Source organism: Thamnophis elegans, chromosome 16, assembly GCF_009769535.1.
Source record: "Thamnophis elegans isolate rThaEle1 chromosome 16, rThaEle1.pri, whole genome shotgun sequence".
NCBI lineage: Eukaryota > Metazoa > Chordata > Lepidosauria > Squamata > Colubridae > Thamnophis > Thamnophis elegans.
Window position 1 is genome coordinate 22413440 of NC_045556.1, and position 16232 is coordinate 22429671.

General features: G+C 42.2%; 1 protein-coding gene across 1 annotated transcript in view; it reads right to left on the bottom strand.

Annotated features, from left to right (window-relative positions):
* MEGF11 (multiple EGF like domains 11) overlaps window positions 1–16232 on the bottom strand; it is a 471865-nt gene that overhangs the window by 390259 nt on the left and 65374 nt on the right. Inside the window, 1 exon segment of the mRNA XM_032233167.1 lies at window positions 14966–15058. Within this exon segment, the coding sequence (XP_032089058.1) occupies window positions 14966–15058 (93 nt within the window).

Consider the following 16232-nt stretch of genomic DNA (forward strand, 5'->3'; position numbering starts at 1 on the left):
CCGGAACTGCTCCACCATGAAACTATCTTTCCAATCAGCCTCCATGTTTCCAGTGTCTTTCCTCCTGCTTGGAAGTGATGGATATTTCTTCCCACACCTAGGGGACACACCTGGAGGGATGTTTCAGAGTCAGGTTTATGACGGAAAAGGGAAGTTAGGATTTGCATTTTGGAAAAAAGAGCTTCAAGTAACTTCCAGAGTGCATCCACTTAATGAATTCATTCATCCATGAAGATGGAACTTGGGCTTTTTTTGGTATCCTAACCCAGTGGAGAAATCTACCCCCCCCACACCAGTTCTGTGGGCGTGGCTTGGCGAGTGTGTGTATGTGTGTGTCATGTGACTGGGTGGGCGTGACCATTTTTTTTTCACTTTCAGCTATTTTTTAGCTTTTTAAAGTATTTTTTAAATGCTTTAAAAAAAGTTTTTTAAAAAAGCTTCTGACGATCACGCAGCTCAGATTGTAGGAAGCTTTTTTTTTTTTTAAGTACCGGTTCGCAGAACCAAGGACGATCGTCTCTACTGGTTTGGCCAAACTGGGAGGATTTCACCCCTGTCCTCACCCCTGATTCAATGGGACATTGTGTGAGTTTTGATGGTGCTCTGACATTAGAGGATTGACAACAGTGGTACAGCAGTCCTCAACTTACAACCGCAATTGGGACTAGAATTTTCTGTTGCTAAGCAATGTGATCGTTAAGATGTGAGACATGCCCCATTTTACAACTGTTAAGTCAGTCACATGGTTGTTGAGAGAATCCACTTTCCTCCATTAATGTAAGTTTGGAAGGTTGTAAATAATGTTCACATGACTCTGGGATCGTAAATACAGATAGTCCTCAACTTACGATCACAATTGAGCCCAAAATGTTTGTTGCTAAGTGAAACATTTCTGAAGTGAATTTTGCCTGATTTTACAACCTGCCTTGCCATGTTTGTTAAGTGATTCACTGCAGTTGTTAATTTAGTGACACGGTTGTTAAGTGAATCTGGCTTCCCCATGGACTTTGCTTGTTGGAACGTCGCAAAAGGGGATCACATGACCCCAGGACACTGCAGCCGTCATAAATGTGAGTTAGAGTTCAGAATATAAGATGCACCTTTCCCCCCCCCCAAAAAGAGGATGAAAATCTAGGTGCATCTTATACACTGAATACAGCATTTTTGGCCTCCTGAAACCCCACCCCCTTCACAAAAATAAATGTGTAGAGGGTTTGGGAGGCCTGCAAAGTGCTCCTGGGGGCTGGGGAGGGCAAAATCGAGCGAAAAATGGGCCATTTTTGCTCACCCCCCCCCCAGCCTCCAGGAGCACTTTACAAGCCTCCTAAAGGCTATGCATGCCCCTATTTTTTTGCAAATTATTTTTTTTAATTTACCTTGGCAAAATCATGGTGCGTCTTAAAAAATACAGTAGTTACAAAGCACCTGAATTTTGATCATGTGACCATGGAGATGCTGCAATGGTCTTAACTGTAAAGAACGGCCATAAGTCACTTTTTTCCCATTGCTGTTTTAACTTGGAACGGTCTCTAAAGGAATTGTTGTAAGTCAAAGGCTACCTGTGCAAATGATGGTTGCCAAGCACCCAAACTTTGATCTGATGACTGTGGAGAAGCTGTGATGGTTCTAAGTGTGAGGAATCATCATAAGTTGTTGCTTTCAGTGCAGTTGTAAGCAAAATTATAACTTTGTCAAGAATTACCTGCATTAAGATGTTCACTTTCCCTTAAGTTGCAATTGAGGCAAAGCTGGTTTTTAAAAAGAAGCCTCAAAATGATTAAATACTTATTTTAGTATAAACAGATTGCTGATGTATGTTATGTATATTCTGTTAAAATATTCCAAAACATGAATTTTCATGTCTTTTAAGTCACTGATTAATATTTAGAAGGAAAGAAAAAAAAAGGATAGGCTACATCCAGAACTGATGAGATCTACAAACAGAGCAATCTTCTGGGTGAACGTTCAGATGCAAACTAAATATAATATTATACCGCTGATTGTATTATTGTCATTATAAAGTAAAAGAGGAAGAAGTTCCTTCTCTAACGTAATTAACATTTAGAACTGTAGCTGAGGGAAACAAACTGGAGAAGAAATAAATGGTGTGGTTGAGCCAGCAGGGGAAAAAAATATTTGGGTGAGCACCTTTGATCCAAAGTCTTTTAGAAAAGGTGGGGAGAGGCCATCAAGGCATTAAGGTCTCCATAGCACCTGAAAGCAGAACAAGAAGCAATGGAAACCAACCAAGAAGAGAGCCAATCTAGAACTAAGAAGAAAATTCCTGACAGTGAGAACAATTAACCATTGGAACAGATTTCCTCCAGAAGTTGTGGGTACTCCATCACTGGAAGTTTTCAAGAAGAGACTGGAGAGCCGCTTGCCCAGAATATCATATGGTCTCTTGCTGGAGCAGGGGTTGGATTAGAAGACCTCAAAGGTCTCTTCCAACTCTCTACTCTGTTATTCTGTTACGGTTTGCCCCATGAGATATACAAGGTGCCAGGGTTCCAAATAACATCCAGAATAAAATAAGAAACTGAGGCAAAAGGGTCCTCAAAATTCCAATTTATTGGAGAGGAGGAGCCAACGTCGCGACGATATGGACGTGCAGTCTCAATGCTCTGAGACCACAGCCAATACTTTTGCCGCTGGATGGTCCAATCGGTCCTAAACTGTCCCAAAGAGACGGTGAACAGGAAGAATACGTCTTGCTGTGTGACCCGTCAAAACCGCGCTCGACTAAACCGCGCCCGATTAAACCGCGTCACTGACGTCATCAACAGAGCGACAACAGCTAGCGCGGAGAAAGAATGGCACTTTAAATAGCGCTTTGAAAGCAAGCCGATTCAACTTAAGGTAAGGGTTAGGTTTAGGGTTAGCTTTAGGGTTAGGTTAAGGGTTAGGGTTAGGGTTAGGGTTAGGTTAAGGGTTAGGATTAGGTTTAGGGTTAGGTTAAGGGTTAGGGTTAGGGTTAGGGTTAGGGTTAGGTTAAGGGTTAGGTTTAGGGTTGGGTTTAGGATTAGGTTTAGGGGGGTTAGGTTTAGGTTTAGGGGTTAATTTTAGGTTTAGGGTTTACAGCATGCTTCTGTCTCCGCGCTGTTGTCGCCCTGTTGATGACATCAGCTACGCGGTTTAGTCGGATGCGGTTTAGTTGAGCGCAGTTTTGTGGTGGAACCATCTTGCTGACCTCAGGGATATCGCAAAATCCCTGAAAGAAGCAAGAGAAGTTCTTCAAGCCGGCGACAAAAAAATCCAGTCAAGGCTGACGAAGTCGGGGCGGCTCCAAAACGGAAGGATATGGAAAGAGAAAGTGTTTCCAGCTGGTGAGGAACTTTTACTGTTTTAAAAAGAGACTGCCTATAAAAACTTAAAATTAATCTAAATTGGAGAATAGAAAAATCAAGCAGCGTAATTAAATTTGGAATGGTTTTGGACAGTGGTTATCTTACTTTTTAAATGCTATCTTCACAGATGGAATTTATGCAAGCCTTTTGAAATGGATGGATTAAGTTTTCTTCTATTTTTTCTTTTATTGTTCTCTGTAACCTGTGGACTAAAGTTTTCCTCTTTCATTGCTGTAACCTGTGGACTAAGGTTTTCCTCTTTCATTGCTGTGGGTATTTTTCTAATTCATTTAAAGATTGGACTCTTTTTTCTAACTTGAAATACAAAAAAGATACAAAAGGAAATTAGATTTTTAACAGTATTACTGCTGCCCGGAGGCTGGGAAGATTTGTTGATTGGAGTTTGTGTATTGAAAATGGAACACTTTTTTTCTTTACTGATTGTTTTGACTTGGCATTGCAAGGTTTCACTGCTTGGCTACAGAGAGTGATAAGAAGGGAAGCACACAGATGTCCCTTTGAAGTATATTTCTAATCAGAGAAAAGTGAAAATAACGTTCTTTGTGAATCTATTCTTTAATTTTATTAACCTTCCAAGCTAGAGCAACTGTGTTTGTTAAAATTGCACAATTTCAAAAGAAAATAGAAGTCTCAAATTTGCAAAAGATACTTTCAGAAATACAGAAATTATAAAATACATATGAAAGAATAGAGAAAAAAACTGGAATATTTAGAGCATATAACAATAAAATATGATGACAAAATTGAGGATGTCTATCAAATGCAAAACGGGGTGGTTGAAACTCAAAAAATCGAAATGGAAAATGAATATAAAGTGACTAAACCTGCTGATATTTATGGTGATTGGTTTGTCTCTGAAAATGGACAGAATGGAATACTGAAAGAGGAATTAAATGGAGAGGAAATCTATTCCAGAGGGCAAGATACAGAAGAAGAAAGAATCTATGGATTTAAAGAAAGAAATTCTATTAGCAAAAGCATTGATAACACTGCTGACAATCAAAGATAAGCTGAATAAGGAAACAGAAAGAGGGCATCAAGATTATATGAGAGATCTTATAAGCAAGGAGTTGCTAAGTCTATACAAAGCTGACCAAGAAGATGATTAGAGGACTGGCACCACAAATGGCAGAAGTTTTGCTATTGGAAGGGTTGATAGATGGAAGAATATACCGTATTTATCGGCGTATAACACGCACCGGCGTATAACACACATCCCCCATTTTAACACAAAAATTTGAGTAAAATTTTTTTTCATTAAAAATAAATGACTTGGAAGCTCGGAACTTAATGTTGGATTAAAATTTATAACATTAGAACATGAATTACTTCCCCACCCTCTTCTGTCACATCATTTTCCCCCCTCTGATCCCCCTGTACCACCTAATCCCCCCCCAGATCCACCTGTACAACCTAATCCCCCTGTACCACATAGTCCTGATACCACCTGTACCATATAACCCCACCCCCCATATCACATACTCTTTCCCCCTGCGCCACATAACAAGCCCCCCCCACATAAACCCCTATTTCTATATGTTTTTGTTTTCACCACAGTACCTGGCCTGTGTCGCTAGCAGACTCAGGTTACTCTTTAATTGCGCTGACGAGTAACGTCCTCAGCGTAACGTCAGGGACGTCACTCGTCAGAAGTACGGTGGCCTCGGAGGGTCCTGAGGAGCAGCCTTTAAAACAGCAGCGCGGGCAGCTGCGGACTCACAGCTGATTGGGAGAATGCCGGCGCGTACACTTGGGACCAGAGAGCAGGCGGGCGGGAAGGTAAGCACCCGCAATGATGGAGAAAAAATACAGGCAGCGGGCGGCTCTCTGGCCGCTGCGAGCCGCTGCTGCTAGGATGGGGTTAAATCAGGCAGCGGGCGGCTCTCCAGCCGCCGCTTGTTCAATGATGGGGTTAAAGCGAACAGCAGGTGGCTGGAGAGCTGCCGCCACTGCTGCAAGGTAGGGGTTATATCAGGCAGGGTAGCTGGAGAGCCGCTGACGCTGCCATGAAATGGATGCTGCACTTCTATGAGTATCATGGGCGCCGGTGAATCAGCTGGAGCAGGCAGTTTGGGACCCGGCGTATAACACGCAGTATCGGCGTATAACACGCAGGCAGGGTTTAAGCTTGCAATTTTAGTTTTAAAACTGCGTGTTATACGCCGATAAATACGGTAATTTAAAACTAGTTAAACTTAGTGAAATTTATTGCCAATAGATATAGCTTAAATAAATAACTGATAATGTTACTAATGTATACAATGTCTAGTGTTATGATAAGTATAATTGGATATGAATATTGAATGGTATCCATGTAAGGAAGATTAGCAATCCCTTTGGATTATACATAAAGGTTAATAATAATAATAAAAAGAAAAAAAAGAACTAAGTTAGATACAATTAAAGTTTTGATTATTAGGGAGAAAATGTTATGATACAGGTTATAGTCAAATAAAGGAGGGATAAGAATAACAACCTATTTATAGATATGGGTATAACATAAGGAAACTGGATGTAAACTTTAAACAGTGATTTGGAAAGCAGGATTAGAAAACTTTGTTATTAAATATTATAGATGTTTAGCTAGAATAGGAAATAAGGATTTAGTGTTAGTGGAGGATTTTAGAAATAGTAATTGAAATGCCGTATGTGGTTTTATGATGAAGGACGCTTAAACAATTATAGTCAAATGAAAATGGAGATATGATGATGGTGACATGTATAAATATTTGAGTTAAAATACTTACGTTAATATGAATTATGTTTGTTGACTGTGGAAAAGATGCACCAAAGTCTTTTTGTAACCAACTGATACACTTTCTATAGCATGTAAAGAAGGATGCTGTATTTGTTTTAAATTGAAAATAAATAAAAAATATTTTAAAAAATCCAATTTATTAAAAGAGCCATGTTGGCACATCTGGGAAAATCCGAATCTGAAAGCTTCCAGGTTTTTCCACCCAGCTGAAAGTTCAAGATCCTGCCCCAACACCCACAAGGCCATCACATGGTCCAATCCTTCATTGCCACGAAAGAGTATTCCTCCCATTCCCATCCGACCAAGTGCAGAGACAAAGATGACCTTGATTTTCTGAGAAAGAATGTTATTATGGCTACATATCACCCAACTCCGTATAATCCCCCCTCCCATTTTTCCACAGTAGAAAGTGTGGCAGGCCTGAAATCCCAAAAGAAAAGATGGCTTGCAGATCTGACACAAGAAAGCAAGGAAAAAAAGTTGTCCACACCCAAGTCTTGCCCAAAAAGTCACCAGTCACATCAGGCCAATATATGTTCTATGTCCAAGCAGGAGAAATGCTTCTTCCTGATGTGTTCATCACTAAAGGTTTCCAAGAAAACAATGGACAACCATTTGTCTAAGATGCTCTGGGTCAGGGGTTAAACTTGATTTAATTGACGGCCACATCAGGATTGTGTCTGACCTCAGAGGGCCGGTGTGTGCATGTGTTTGTGGCCAGGGCGGGAGGGTGTCATGGTGGGCGTGGCCAAGGTGTCCGTGGCCATAGTGGGCATTTGACACAGATTCAAGATGCGCTTTTCCACTTCTTTCTTTCCACAGTTCTTTACTATATCCATTTTTCCTAACTCTTCTACCAGATATTACTGGCAAACATTTATTACTTATTCTTCATACACCACTAAACTTTTTATTTGTAAATTTATACTCCACTGTTTAATAGTAACTTGCTTCTCCAGGTAGAAACCAATAATAAACCAATAATAAAAAATACAATAGCATAAATAACATGATAATACAAGATCTAACAGAAGAGGTAAATTTCCAGAATAATAAATAGAAATGGTTGTCAATTATAGATGGTAGATTAAATGGACCTAGGTATCTTTGCCTTGAATAGAGGGCTGGACTAGAAGACCTTCTTCCATCCCACATATTGTTTGATACCATGCAGGGGTGAAATGCTACTGGTAGTAAAAAAAATGCTACCGGTTCGGATAAACTGGTATTTCCAACTATCAGCTGTGATGCGCAATTTATATTAGCTAGAATTGTTGGTTTTCCTGTTTTCTAGCTACCGTATTTTTGGAGTATAAAACGCACCAAGGTTTTGAAGAGGCTTTTTTTTAAAAAAAAAAATGTAGGTAGGTAGATAGAGGGATAGAGAGGGAGGGAGGGAGGGAGAGAGAGAGAGAGAAATACAGTAGATAGGTAGGGAGAGAGAGAGTAGTTAGGTAGGTAGGTAGGTAGATAAAGGGATAGAGAGAGACAGAAATAGATAGAGAGATAGAGAAATACAGTAGGTAGGTAGGTAGGTAGGTAGGTAGGTAGGTAGGTAGGGAGAGAGAGAGAGAGAGAATGAGAGTGTAGGTAGCTAGGAAGGTAGAGGGATAGAGAGAGAGAAATAGAGATAGAGAGAAATACAGTAGATAGGTAGGTGTTTCTGCTGGCACAGCATTTGATTAATGTAATTCTCATCAATCGGGCCCGTTTTTTTTCTTCAAAAAAAGGCATGAATAGCCTTGGGGGGGGGCTTGCAGGGTGCTCCTGGCGTGTGGGGGCCAAAATGAGCAAAAACGGGCCCATTTTTGTCAAAAAAAATTGCATGCATAGCCTTATGGAAGCTTATAGACTGCTGCTGGGGGATGGGGGGGAAATGGTCCATTTTTTTCTCATTTTTGCCCTCCCCAGCCCCCAGGAGCTCTCTGAAAGCCTCCATAAGGGTATGCACAGCCATTTTGGTGAAGGGGGGTGAAGCTTCAGGAGGCAAAAAATGCTGTATTCAATGTATAACATGCACCCAGATTTTCAGCCTCTTTTTTGAGGAAAAAGGTGCGTCTTATACTCCAAAAAATACGGTAATCTAAATTGTGTGGCACAGCAGATTCTCTCTCTCTCTCTCTCTCTCTCACACACACACACACACCTACTTATCTTTGCAGGCTCCGTGGCAGGCTGCCCTACCCGGATGTCATCACGTCCCGATTTTGACACTCTGCGCATGCATGGGAGATCCTGAGCATGCGCGGAGGTGGCGCATATGCTCACATTTACGAACAGGTAGCGAAGGTAAGTTGATTTCACCCCTGATACCATGGCCCATTTTTTTCAATAACACCGCTACTACCAATACTGGGCAGAGAGACTTTCTACTTTTTTTGCTACTTCTGATTTTGCCCATCCAAACATTCTGGTATAGCTAATAAACGGCCTCCAAAGCTCCAAGACCAACAAATGCAGGAATTCTGTTTAATAAGAAAACGAGTAGCTTGAGATTTCAAGACTAATGAGAGGTCTCGTTTGTAAAGGCTACCAGGGAACAGTTAATTTACTAGTTGGCTAATGTTCTTCTCCTGAACTTCCTTTAAAAAAAAAACCCCAAAGAAACCAAACCTTTCATAAATGATATATATTGGATTGTTGCCCAGCAAGGAAATATCGGTTATGAATAATGTTTCTACCTCCATCATTGTCAGCCTTTTAATAATCCTAATTACTTATAAAAGCTATGATATTTAAGGTAGGAAAATCCTCTAGCTTTAAATCTTTTTTTTTTAAAAAGGGATCCCACAATTATCCTTTTTCTAAATTTGATGCCGTTCACCCAGCTGTGCACAAGTAGCGAACATGACTTGGCATTTCTAAGTCTGTTCAGATGTTATTTATACATTGATTGATTGGATTTATATATTTATTTTATATATTACTTTATTATTTATGATTCCATTCTATACCCTACAACAGTGGTTCCCAAACTTGGCAACTTTAAGACTTGTGGAACTTAAGTCCACAAGTCTTAAAGTTGCCAAGTTTGGGAACCACTGCCCTACAATGAGCGTCTCTGCATTTGTGGAGCGGCAGAGGTAGAAGGCCTGGCTCACATCCTATTGAATTGTTGCTTATAAGGGGGGTGAGCGGCAGGTACCTTGGTCCATAGACCACACAGGTGACCCATTGGGATCCCCATATCAAAACAACTGACATTATGTGTGGCCAGAACTGGAAAATAACATTTAACACAGCACAGGACTTCAACAAAATGTTTTGGTTGAGATCTGCATACGTGGGACTGATTGGGGTAGATTGTAAGGGTGACACCGAAATATAATTTTAGGTCATTTTATTCTATTTTACATATTTATGTATTAAATTATATTGTATCTTATCCTATAACTATTGTATTTTTACCCTATAAGAGTCTTTAAAATAAGAGTCAACTCTTATTTTAAATTGTTTGTATAGGACAGGGGTAGTCAACCTTTTTATACCTACCGCCCACTTTTGTATCTCTGTTAATAATAAAATGTTCTAACTGCCTACCGGTTCCACAGTAATGGTGATTTATAAAGTAGGAAAGTAACTTTACTTTATAAAATTTATAAAGCAGAGCTACAGCAAACCCCTACCGCCCACCATGAAAGCTGGAACACCCACTAGTGGGCGGTAGGGACTAGATTGACTACCACTGGCATAGGATTTTATTGGTGATATATGTTTGAACCTTGTGCTTTGATATGGCCTATAGGCTAATCAATAAAGCTATAATCTAACTATATTATTTATATCCTGCTGTACATTTCAGGAACTCAAGGCAACTTAGAAAAGACCTTAGCCTTCCCAGCCATACCTCTTGTAAGAAAGGCTGAACTGAATAAGAGTGCCTAAACCCTCCAGTGAATTTACCTGACTAATACTGGGGTCGCCCTGTTCCTATCCCAGCACCTACCACATTACACCTGATTGGCTCATGGGCTGAGAGGGAGGGACCAGCGCAAAGTCAACCAATGAGCTTCTGTAGGTAACGAGAGACTAGATCTCCCTGTTCCTGGTCCAGGAACTTCATCACTAGCCATAATGGCTGCTGGGTTGAGAGTGAGTTCCTCCCCCAAGGGAATCTCTATGGCTGAGGAAAGGCTAGAATTTAAGTCTCCCTCCTTCAATATCTTCACCGTCATCCTTCATTGGCTCTTTGGTTCTTTTTCTGATGTGCAGAGGCTCTAGGGATGTGGGATCAACTGGAGAAGAAAGCATTGCCAAAGCGGCCTTTAACTCTCAAAGTATCCTTGGCTCTTCCTATGGCTCCTTCCTACATCTTTCCCCAGGGCCCTAATGCCATCATTGACCAACTGGCTTCTTATAAGCATTACTCTGAGCAGGTGGACCCCATATCTAGAGCCTGATGGGCCATTTGGAGAAACCTTCTGGCCAAAGCTTACTCAGATGACCAAGCCGGTGTCAGAATTTGCAGCAGCAATCACACCCAGAAAGCAAACAGACCAGTAACTGATTCAGCAGGATTCATTAACTTCTTTATATACATAATAACACATGAGGCATACATACGATACCCATGCTGGTTCTTCCAACATGGTAGAGAGAAGAGATTGTACGGTACAAACACAGGCAGAGGAGAGAACAGTTTCAGTTTTGAGCAACAGACTACGGTAGGTTTGAGGTCAGCACAGACTCAGAGCTCCAGAGCTAAGCCACACCCAGGCCCCAAACTGTTTCAGCTCCCATTGGCTGACCTTGTTACTAAGCCTTATCCCAGTTCAGTAATATGTCTACGCTGACAGCCAGTTGAATTAAAGCAGACAAGATGACAGCTTCCCCTTGAGTTCCTGCTTGGGCTGGTGCATCACCAAAAGGAACTCCTGGGTTTCACCTCAACACAGAGCTGGCCCTGGGTTTGTGGCCATTTTACAATCCCCACCTTTGCACCATGCCTCACAAGGAAGAAGGGTAAGAGTTGCACCAGCGAGTCAATTCCGCCTCCTCATTTCCTCAATTCCTTATTATACTGAGTCCAGGTTTCTCCCCCTGCTAAGCTACAAATCTTAAAATCTCATACAGGAGATAAAGACCCATTACCTTCATGGGCAAAAAAAATAAAAATAAAGGATGAAAGACAGAAGAGATGATGCTGAAAAGGGTAATTCAGAAAAACAAGACTTCTGGGCAATATTTCATAATGGTTTTTACAGGAGGCTTTTTAAAAGCTCTCTAATAATAGCGACTCCCTATTTCGTGCAAACTTCCTCGTTCTTTCCAGCCTTCTTTTGAGCATGCCTCTTTTTGGGGGGGGGGGTATTTTCTTAAGATCAGAAAATGTTAAAACTGCTGGCAGGTAGGCAGAGAGAATTCAGGTACTGCCCTGTAAGCAAACCATGTGCCTCTCCCACCACAGATTTCCCAGGTCCCATATTTCAGCCATGCTGTCAGGGTTCCAAATAGCATCCAAAATTAAATCAGAGTCCGAGGCAAAAGAGTCCTCAAAGTTCCAATTTATTAAGAGAGCCATGTTGGTACATCTGGGGAAACCCGAATCTGAAAACTTCCCGGTTTTCTCCACCCAGTTGAAAGTTCAAGATCTTGCCCCCACAACCACAAGTCCATCACATGGTCCAATCATCCACTGCCATGCTGGCAGTACTATCCATCCAGTTCTGGCCAGGTGCAGGGACAAAGGATGACCTTGGCTTTCTAGAAAGAATTTTGTTATGGCTACCTACCATCCAACTCCATAATATCCCCCTCCCATTTTCCCACAATAGTAAATGCGCAGTAGAATAATAGAAAGTGTGGCACGCCAAAGATCCAAAAGAAAAATGACTTCAGGAATACATGCCTGGAAAGGCAGCAGAGCATTACCCAGAAGTCTGTTGTCTTTCCTGCATCATTGGTGTACAGGTAGTTGTCGCATTGCAACCACAATTGAATCCAGAATTCATGTTGCCAAGTGAGAAATGTGTTAAGTGAGTTTTGCCCCATTTTAGGATTTTTCTTGGCACAGTTGCTAAGTGAATCCCTGCAGTTGTTAAATTAGTAACATGGTTGTTAAATGAATCTGACGTCCACATTGACTTTGCTGGTCAGAAGGCCACAAAAGGGGATCACATGACCCCCAGGACATTTCAACCATCATAAATACATGCCAGTTGTCAAGCATCCGAATATAAATCACGTGACCATGGGGATACTGCAATGGTCGTAAGTGTGAAAAATGATCATCAGTCACTTTTTCCAGTGCCGTTGTAACTTTGAGTTGTCACTTAGTCAACTATTGTAAGTTGAGGACTATTTGAACATTATCCCTTATGGGAAAAATGTATTTGGCATTCATTGTTTGTGGTACTCATTGTGCTCCCTGGAACCAATTTAGGATGAGTGCCGAGGTACCACTGCATTCTGTAAGAAATGTATCCCCCCCCCCTTTTTCCCCCTTATGGCCATTTTGGATTCTTCCAGAAAGAGCCTCCAATTGCAGTTCTCTTTTCTGCCTCCTCCCTCATCTCTGGCTTAGTTCACCTGCACGAGAGGAGTCACGTAGGCTCAAGATCCAGATGCATCTTGACAGACTTGAACCATGGGCCCTATCTAACAAAATGAAATTCAAGGTAGACAAAAGTAAAGTTTTATACTTAGGCAAGAAAAACCAAAAGTGCGCATATAGACTGGGTGAAACCAGGCTTAATAGCAGTGACTGGGAGAGGGATCTTGGAGTCTTAGTGGACAACCAGCTAAATAGGAGCCAGCAATGTGCGGGGGCAGCCAAAATAGCCAAGGCAATTCTAAATTGCATTAACAGAGGGATATAATCAAGATCAAGTGTGGTATTAATACCACACAGTAGGCTAGGTGTGGTCTTACCATTACTAAGACCACACCTAGGGTACTGCATCCAGTTTTGGTCATCACACTATAAAAAAGACGTTGAGACTCTAGAAAAAGTGCAGAGAAGAGCAAACAGGATGATTACTGGAAACTAAAACATGAAGAATGGTTGCAGGATCTGGGCATGGCTAGTCTAGGGAAGAGAAGGACCAGGGGAGACATGATAGCAGTCTTCCAATATTTGAGGGGCTGCCATAGAGAGGAGGGGTTCAAGCTATTTCCCAAGGCAGCTGAAGGCCAGACAAGGAATAATGGATGGAAACTGAAGAAGGAGAAATTCAACATTGAGATAAGGAGGAACTTTCTGACAGTGAGAACAATCAACCCATGGAACAGAAGTTGCCTTCAGAAGTTGCGGGAGCTTCATCACTGGAGACTTTCAAGAAGAGATTGGACTAGTATTTGTGTAGGGTCTCCTGCTTTGGGGGGAGCGGTTGGAGTAGACAACTTATAAGGTCCCTTCTAATGCTGTTAATCTGTTATCTGTCAACTCTTAAAGAAAATTATATATAAACTTATATTGCATTTCAGTCATTCATGCAGCGATGAGATTGACAATCTCTAAACCAACCACCCAGCATGGTACAGTTGTAATGCCATTAATAGAGGGATACAATCAAGATCAAGGGAGGTAGTAATGCCACTCTATAAAGCCTCAGTAAGACCACACCTAGAGTTCTGCATCCAGTTTTGGTCACCACATTGAACTACAGCCATGACTTCAAACAACAAATCACCACAAAAGGTCAGAACAGCATCTGGGGAGAACGTTCCAGAAGAATTACTCTTATTATCTTCATCCTTGTTGGAGGTACTTGTCAAAATTTCTGATCAATAGTGCAAATAGGAGGTAGTGAATTTAATAACTCTTTCTTCCCCTCCTATGGAACCAAGCTGTTCTAGCAGAGTTAACAAGCTTTGTTTCATTATAACAGTGACAGATACGCCGTCGCCATTTGCATAACACGCCACTGTTGAGTTTGGGTGCCGCACTAGACTTCTGCTTTAGCAAAAAAAAAAAAGTCACTGAGCCAGCAAATATACCACTCACTTGCCAATTAAAAAGGTGTCACATGAATTAGGGCTTTTGCAAAAAAAAAAAAAAAAAAGGAGCGGGGAGAAGAAGGATTTGAACACAGCAGACAAACCTGATTCTTTCCATAGGAAACAGCCAAATTTTACACACACACACACAGAAAGACACACGCAAACCACACACAGAAACCTTTTCGCCCCGGAAAAATAAGGCCACCTATCACAAGAAGTGAAACTTCAAAATAGCTCCTGCACAGTTCAGAGGCCTTAAATAGGTCAGTGCTTCACAGCGGCTGTCACAGAATTGGACTCAGCCCAGGTAAAAGGCGTTTTAAAGGCTTGGGAGAGAGTTATTGGAAAAAGGGATAATTCAGGCTGACAAGGAGAGGAGAAGAATAAGTGTCTCTGTGTGGTTCACCCAGGATCTTGGCACAGATATGAGCTAATGAGCACCTGTAACCTTTTTGTCCAGCCACATCACATTTCCCAATCATACCAACCACCAGTTTTCTCTTTGCAGAAAGAATTCCACATCCCACCTAGAAAGCAGAATGGATCCCCGAGCGGGGAAGAGCGCCAGGCTTTCTCTGCAGCGGCTCAGCCGCGAGCGAAAGTGGTTTGGACACTGAACAATGAATGACTAATAGCGGAGGGATGACATTTTTTAAAAAACGACTTTGCAGAAAAGTATCTAAGAATAAAACCGTAAGAGAGCCACGGCTTTCTTGGAACGATCCTTATCTCAAAATAGAAACACGGCATTTTAAGGAAGGGATTTATCCCAGGGAAGCGTCCGCTTCAAAGGCAGCGCTCCCCCCCCCCCCGGTTTGAAACATAAGCCACACACTTGGGGAAGGCAGGTTATTTCGTAATTATGGGATGCCGAGGCAACTCTGGTCTTTTGACTCACCGCTGGAGCAGTCTGGCCCTCCCCATCCGGGTTCGCAGTGACAGGTGTCTGGGGACACACACCGTCCGTGGACGCATTCCTCAGTGCAGAGAGCTAGGAAAGAAAGAGAGATGCGTTACCTCAGTGTCGCAGGCCAGAAAAGCTAATATGTGTATGATGTTATTAAAATTTCAAGCAAACTCATTTGCTTGTTTTTTTTTAATTCCCAGAAATTAATTTCAAATTTAAGTGGAAGGCTAAAATCCAGGAAACCCTCACTGTTCTGACCTAGGCTTCCCCATTAACACCAAGCCAAGTCCTCATCCCTTTTATTTAATTGGCAGTGAATTCCTCTCCAGCAAAGTCTTTCCTCTCCCATGGTCTTTCCAGATAGTTCACAATTACCGACCTTTATCAGGCTTGGAGAGTGGCCAGGCTGATATCTTTCAGGTGCCACAATACTTGGCAAGAATGCAGGAATGAACTAATTGTCTCCTGCAAACTCCACTCCCCTTTCGCTCCTCTTTTATTCCCTCTGGGAGGGGCCATTCACTCTCCACCTGTGGCCTTACTCCCAAGTCGACCCTTGTCCCTTAACTGTTCCCTTCGTCTGGCAACTCTGCGCATGCGCACACTGGGAACAGACTCCAGCCGTTCTTCTGCCTCACTGATGTCTGACTCTGAAGGCAGCTGATAACTGTGGGATGGCTCTGGCCCCCTCTCTGCCTCCGACACAGAGCCCTCATCAGAGCCTTTCCCACACTTCAGGACTGGCCCAGGTTCCTCCCCAACCTCCTCACTGTCCAATTCTGCTGCCAGCTCCACTGGCGGGACACAGCAGATCCCCAATCCCCCAGTCTGTAGACTGGCACTTGTCCACGGCATGCCAACATGCAAACAAGTGAAGCCCCATCTGGGGATGCAGGCAGCATGCAAAACCTCACCCCTCCAGTCTGCTGAAAAATCTTTCTCCATGGAACCAGTCCCTGGTGCCCAAAAGGTTGGGACCCACTGATCTATAAGGTAGGGGGAGCCATGGGAAAGGTTCACTTCCAAGTTCCACTAGATGTCCAGAGCATGCCCACTCTTTTCAATCCAGTGGCAGAGGCAAATGCATTTATTGGTTTATTTTTACTTATTTATTTATTTAAATATTTTTGGGGTGGTACGGTGGCCTAGAAGTGGCGCTCTCGCCTCACAATCAGGGGGCTGTGAGTTCGATTCTAGGTAGAGGCAGATATTTCTCTCTCTGGGCACAATGAGAATAGATCTCCTGAACAAAACTCTG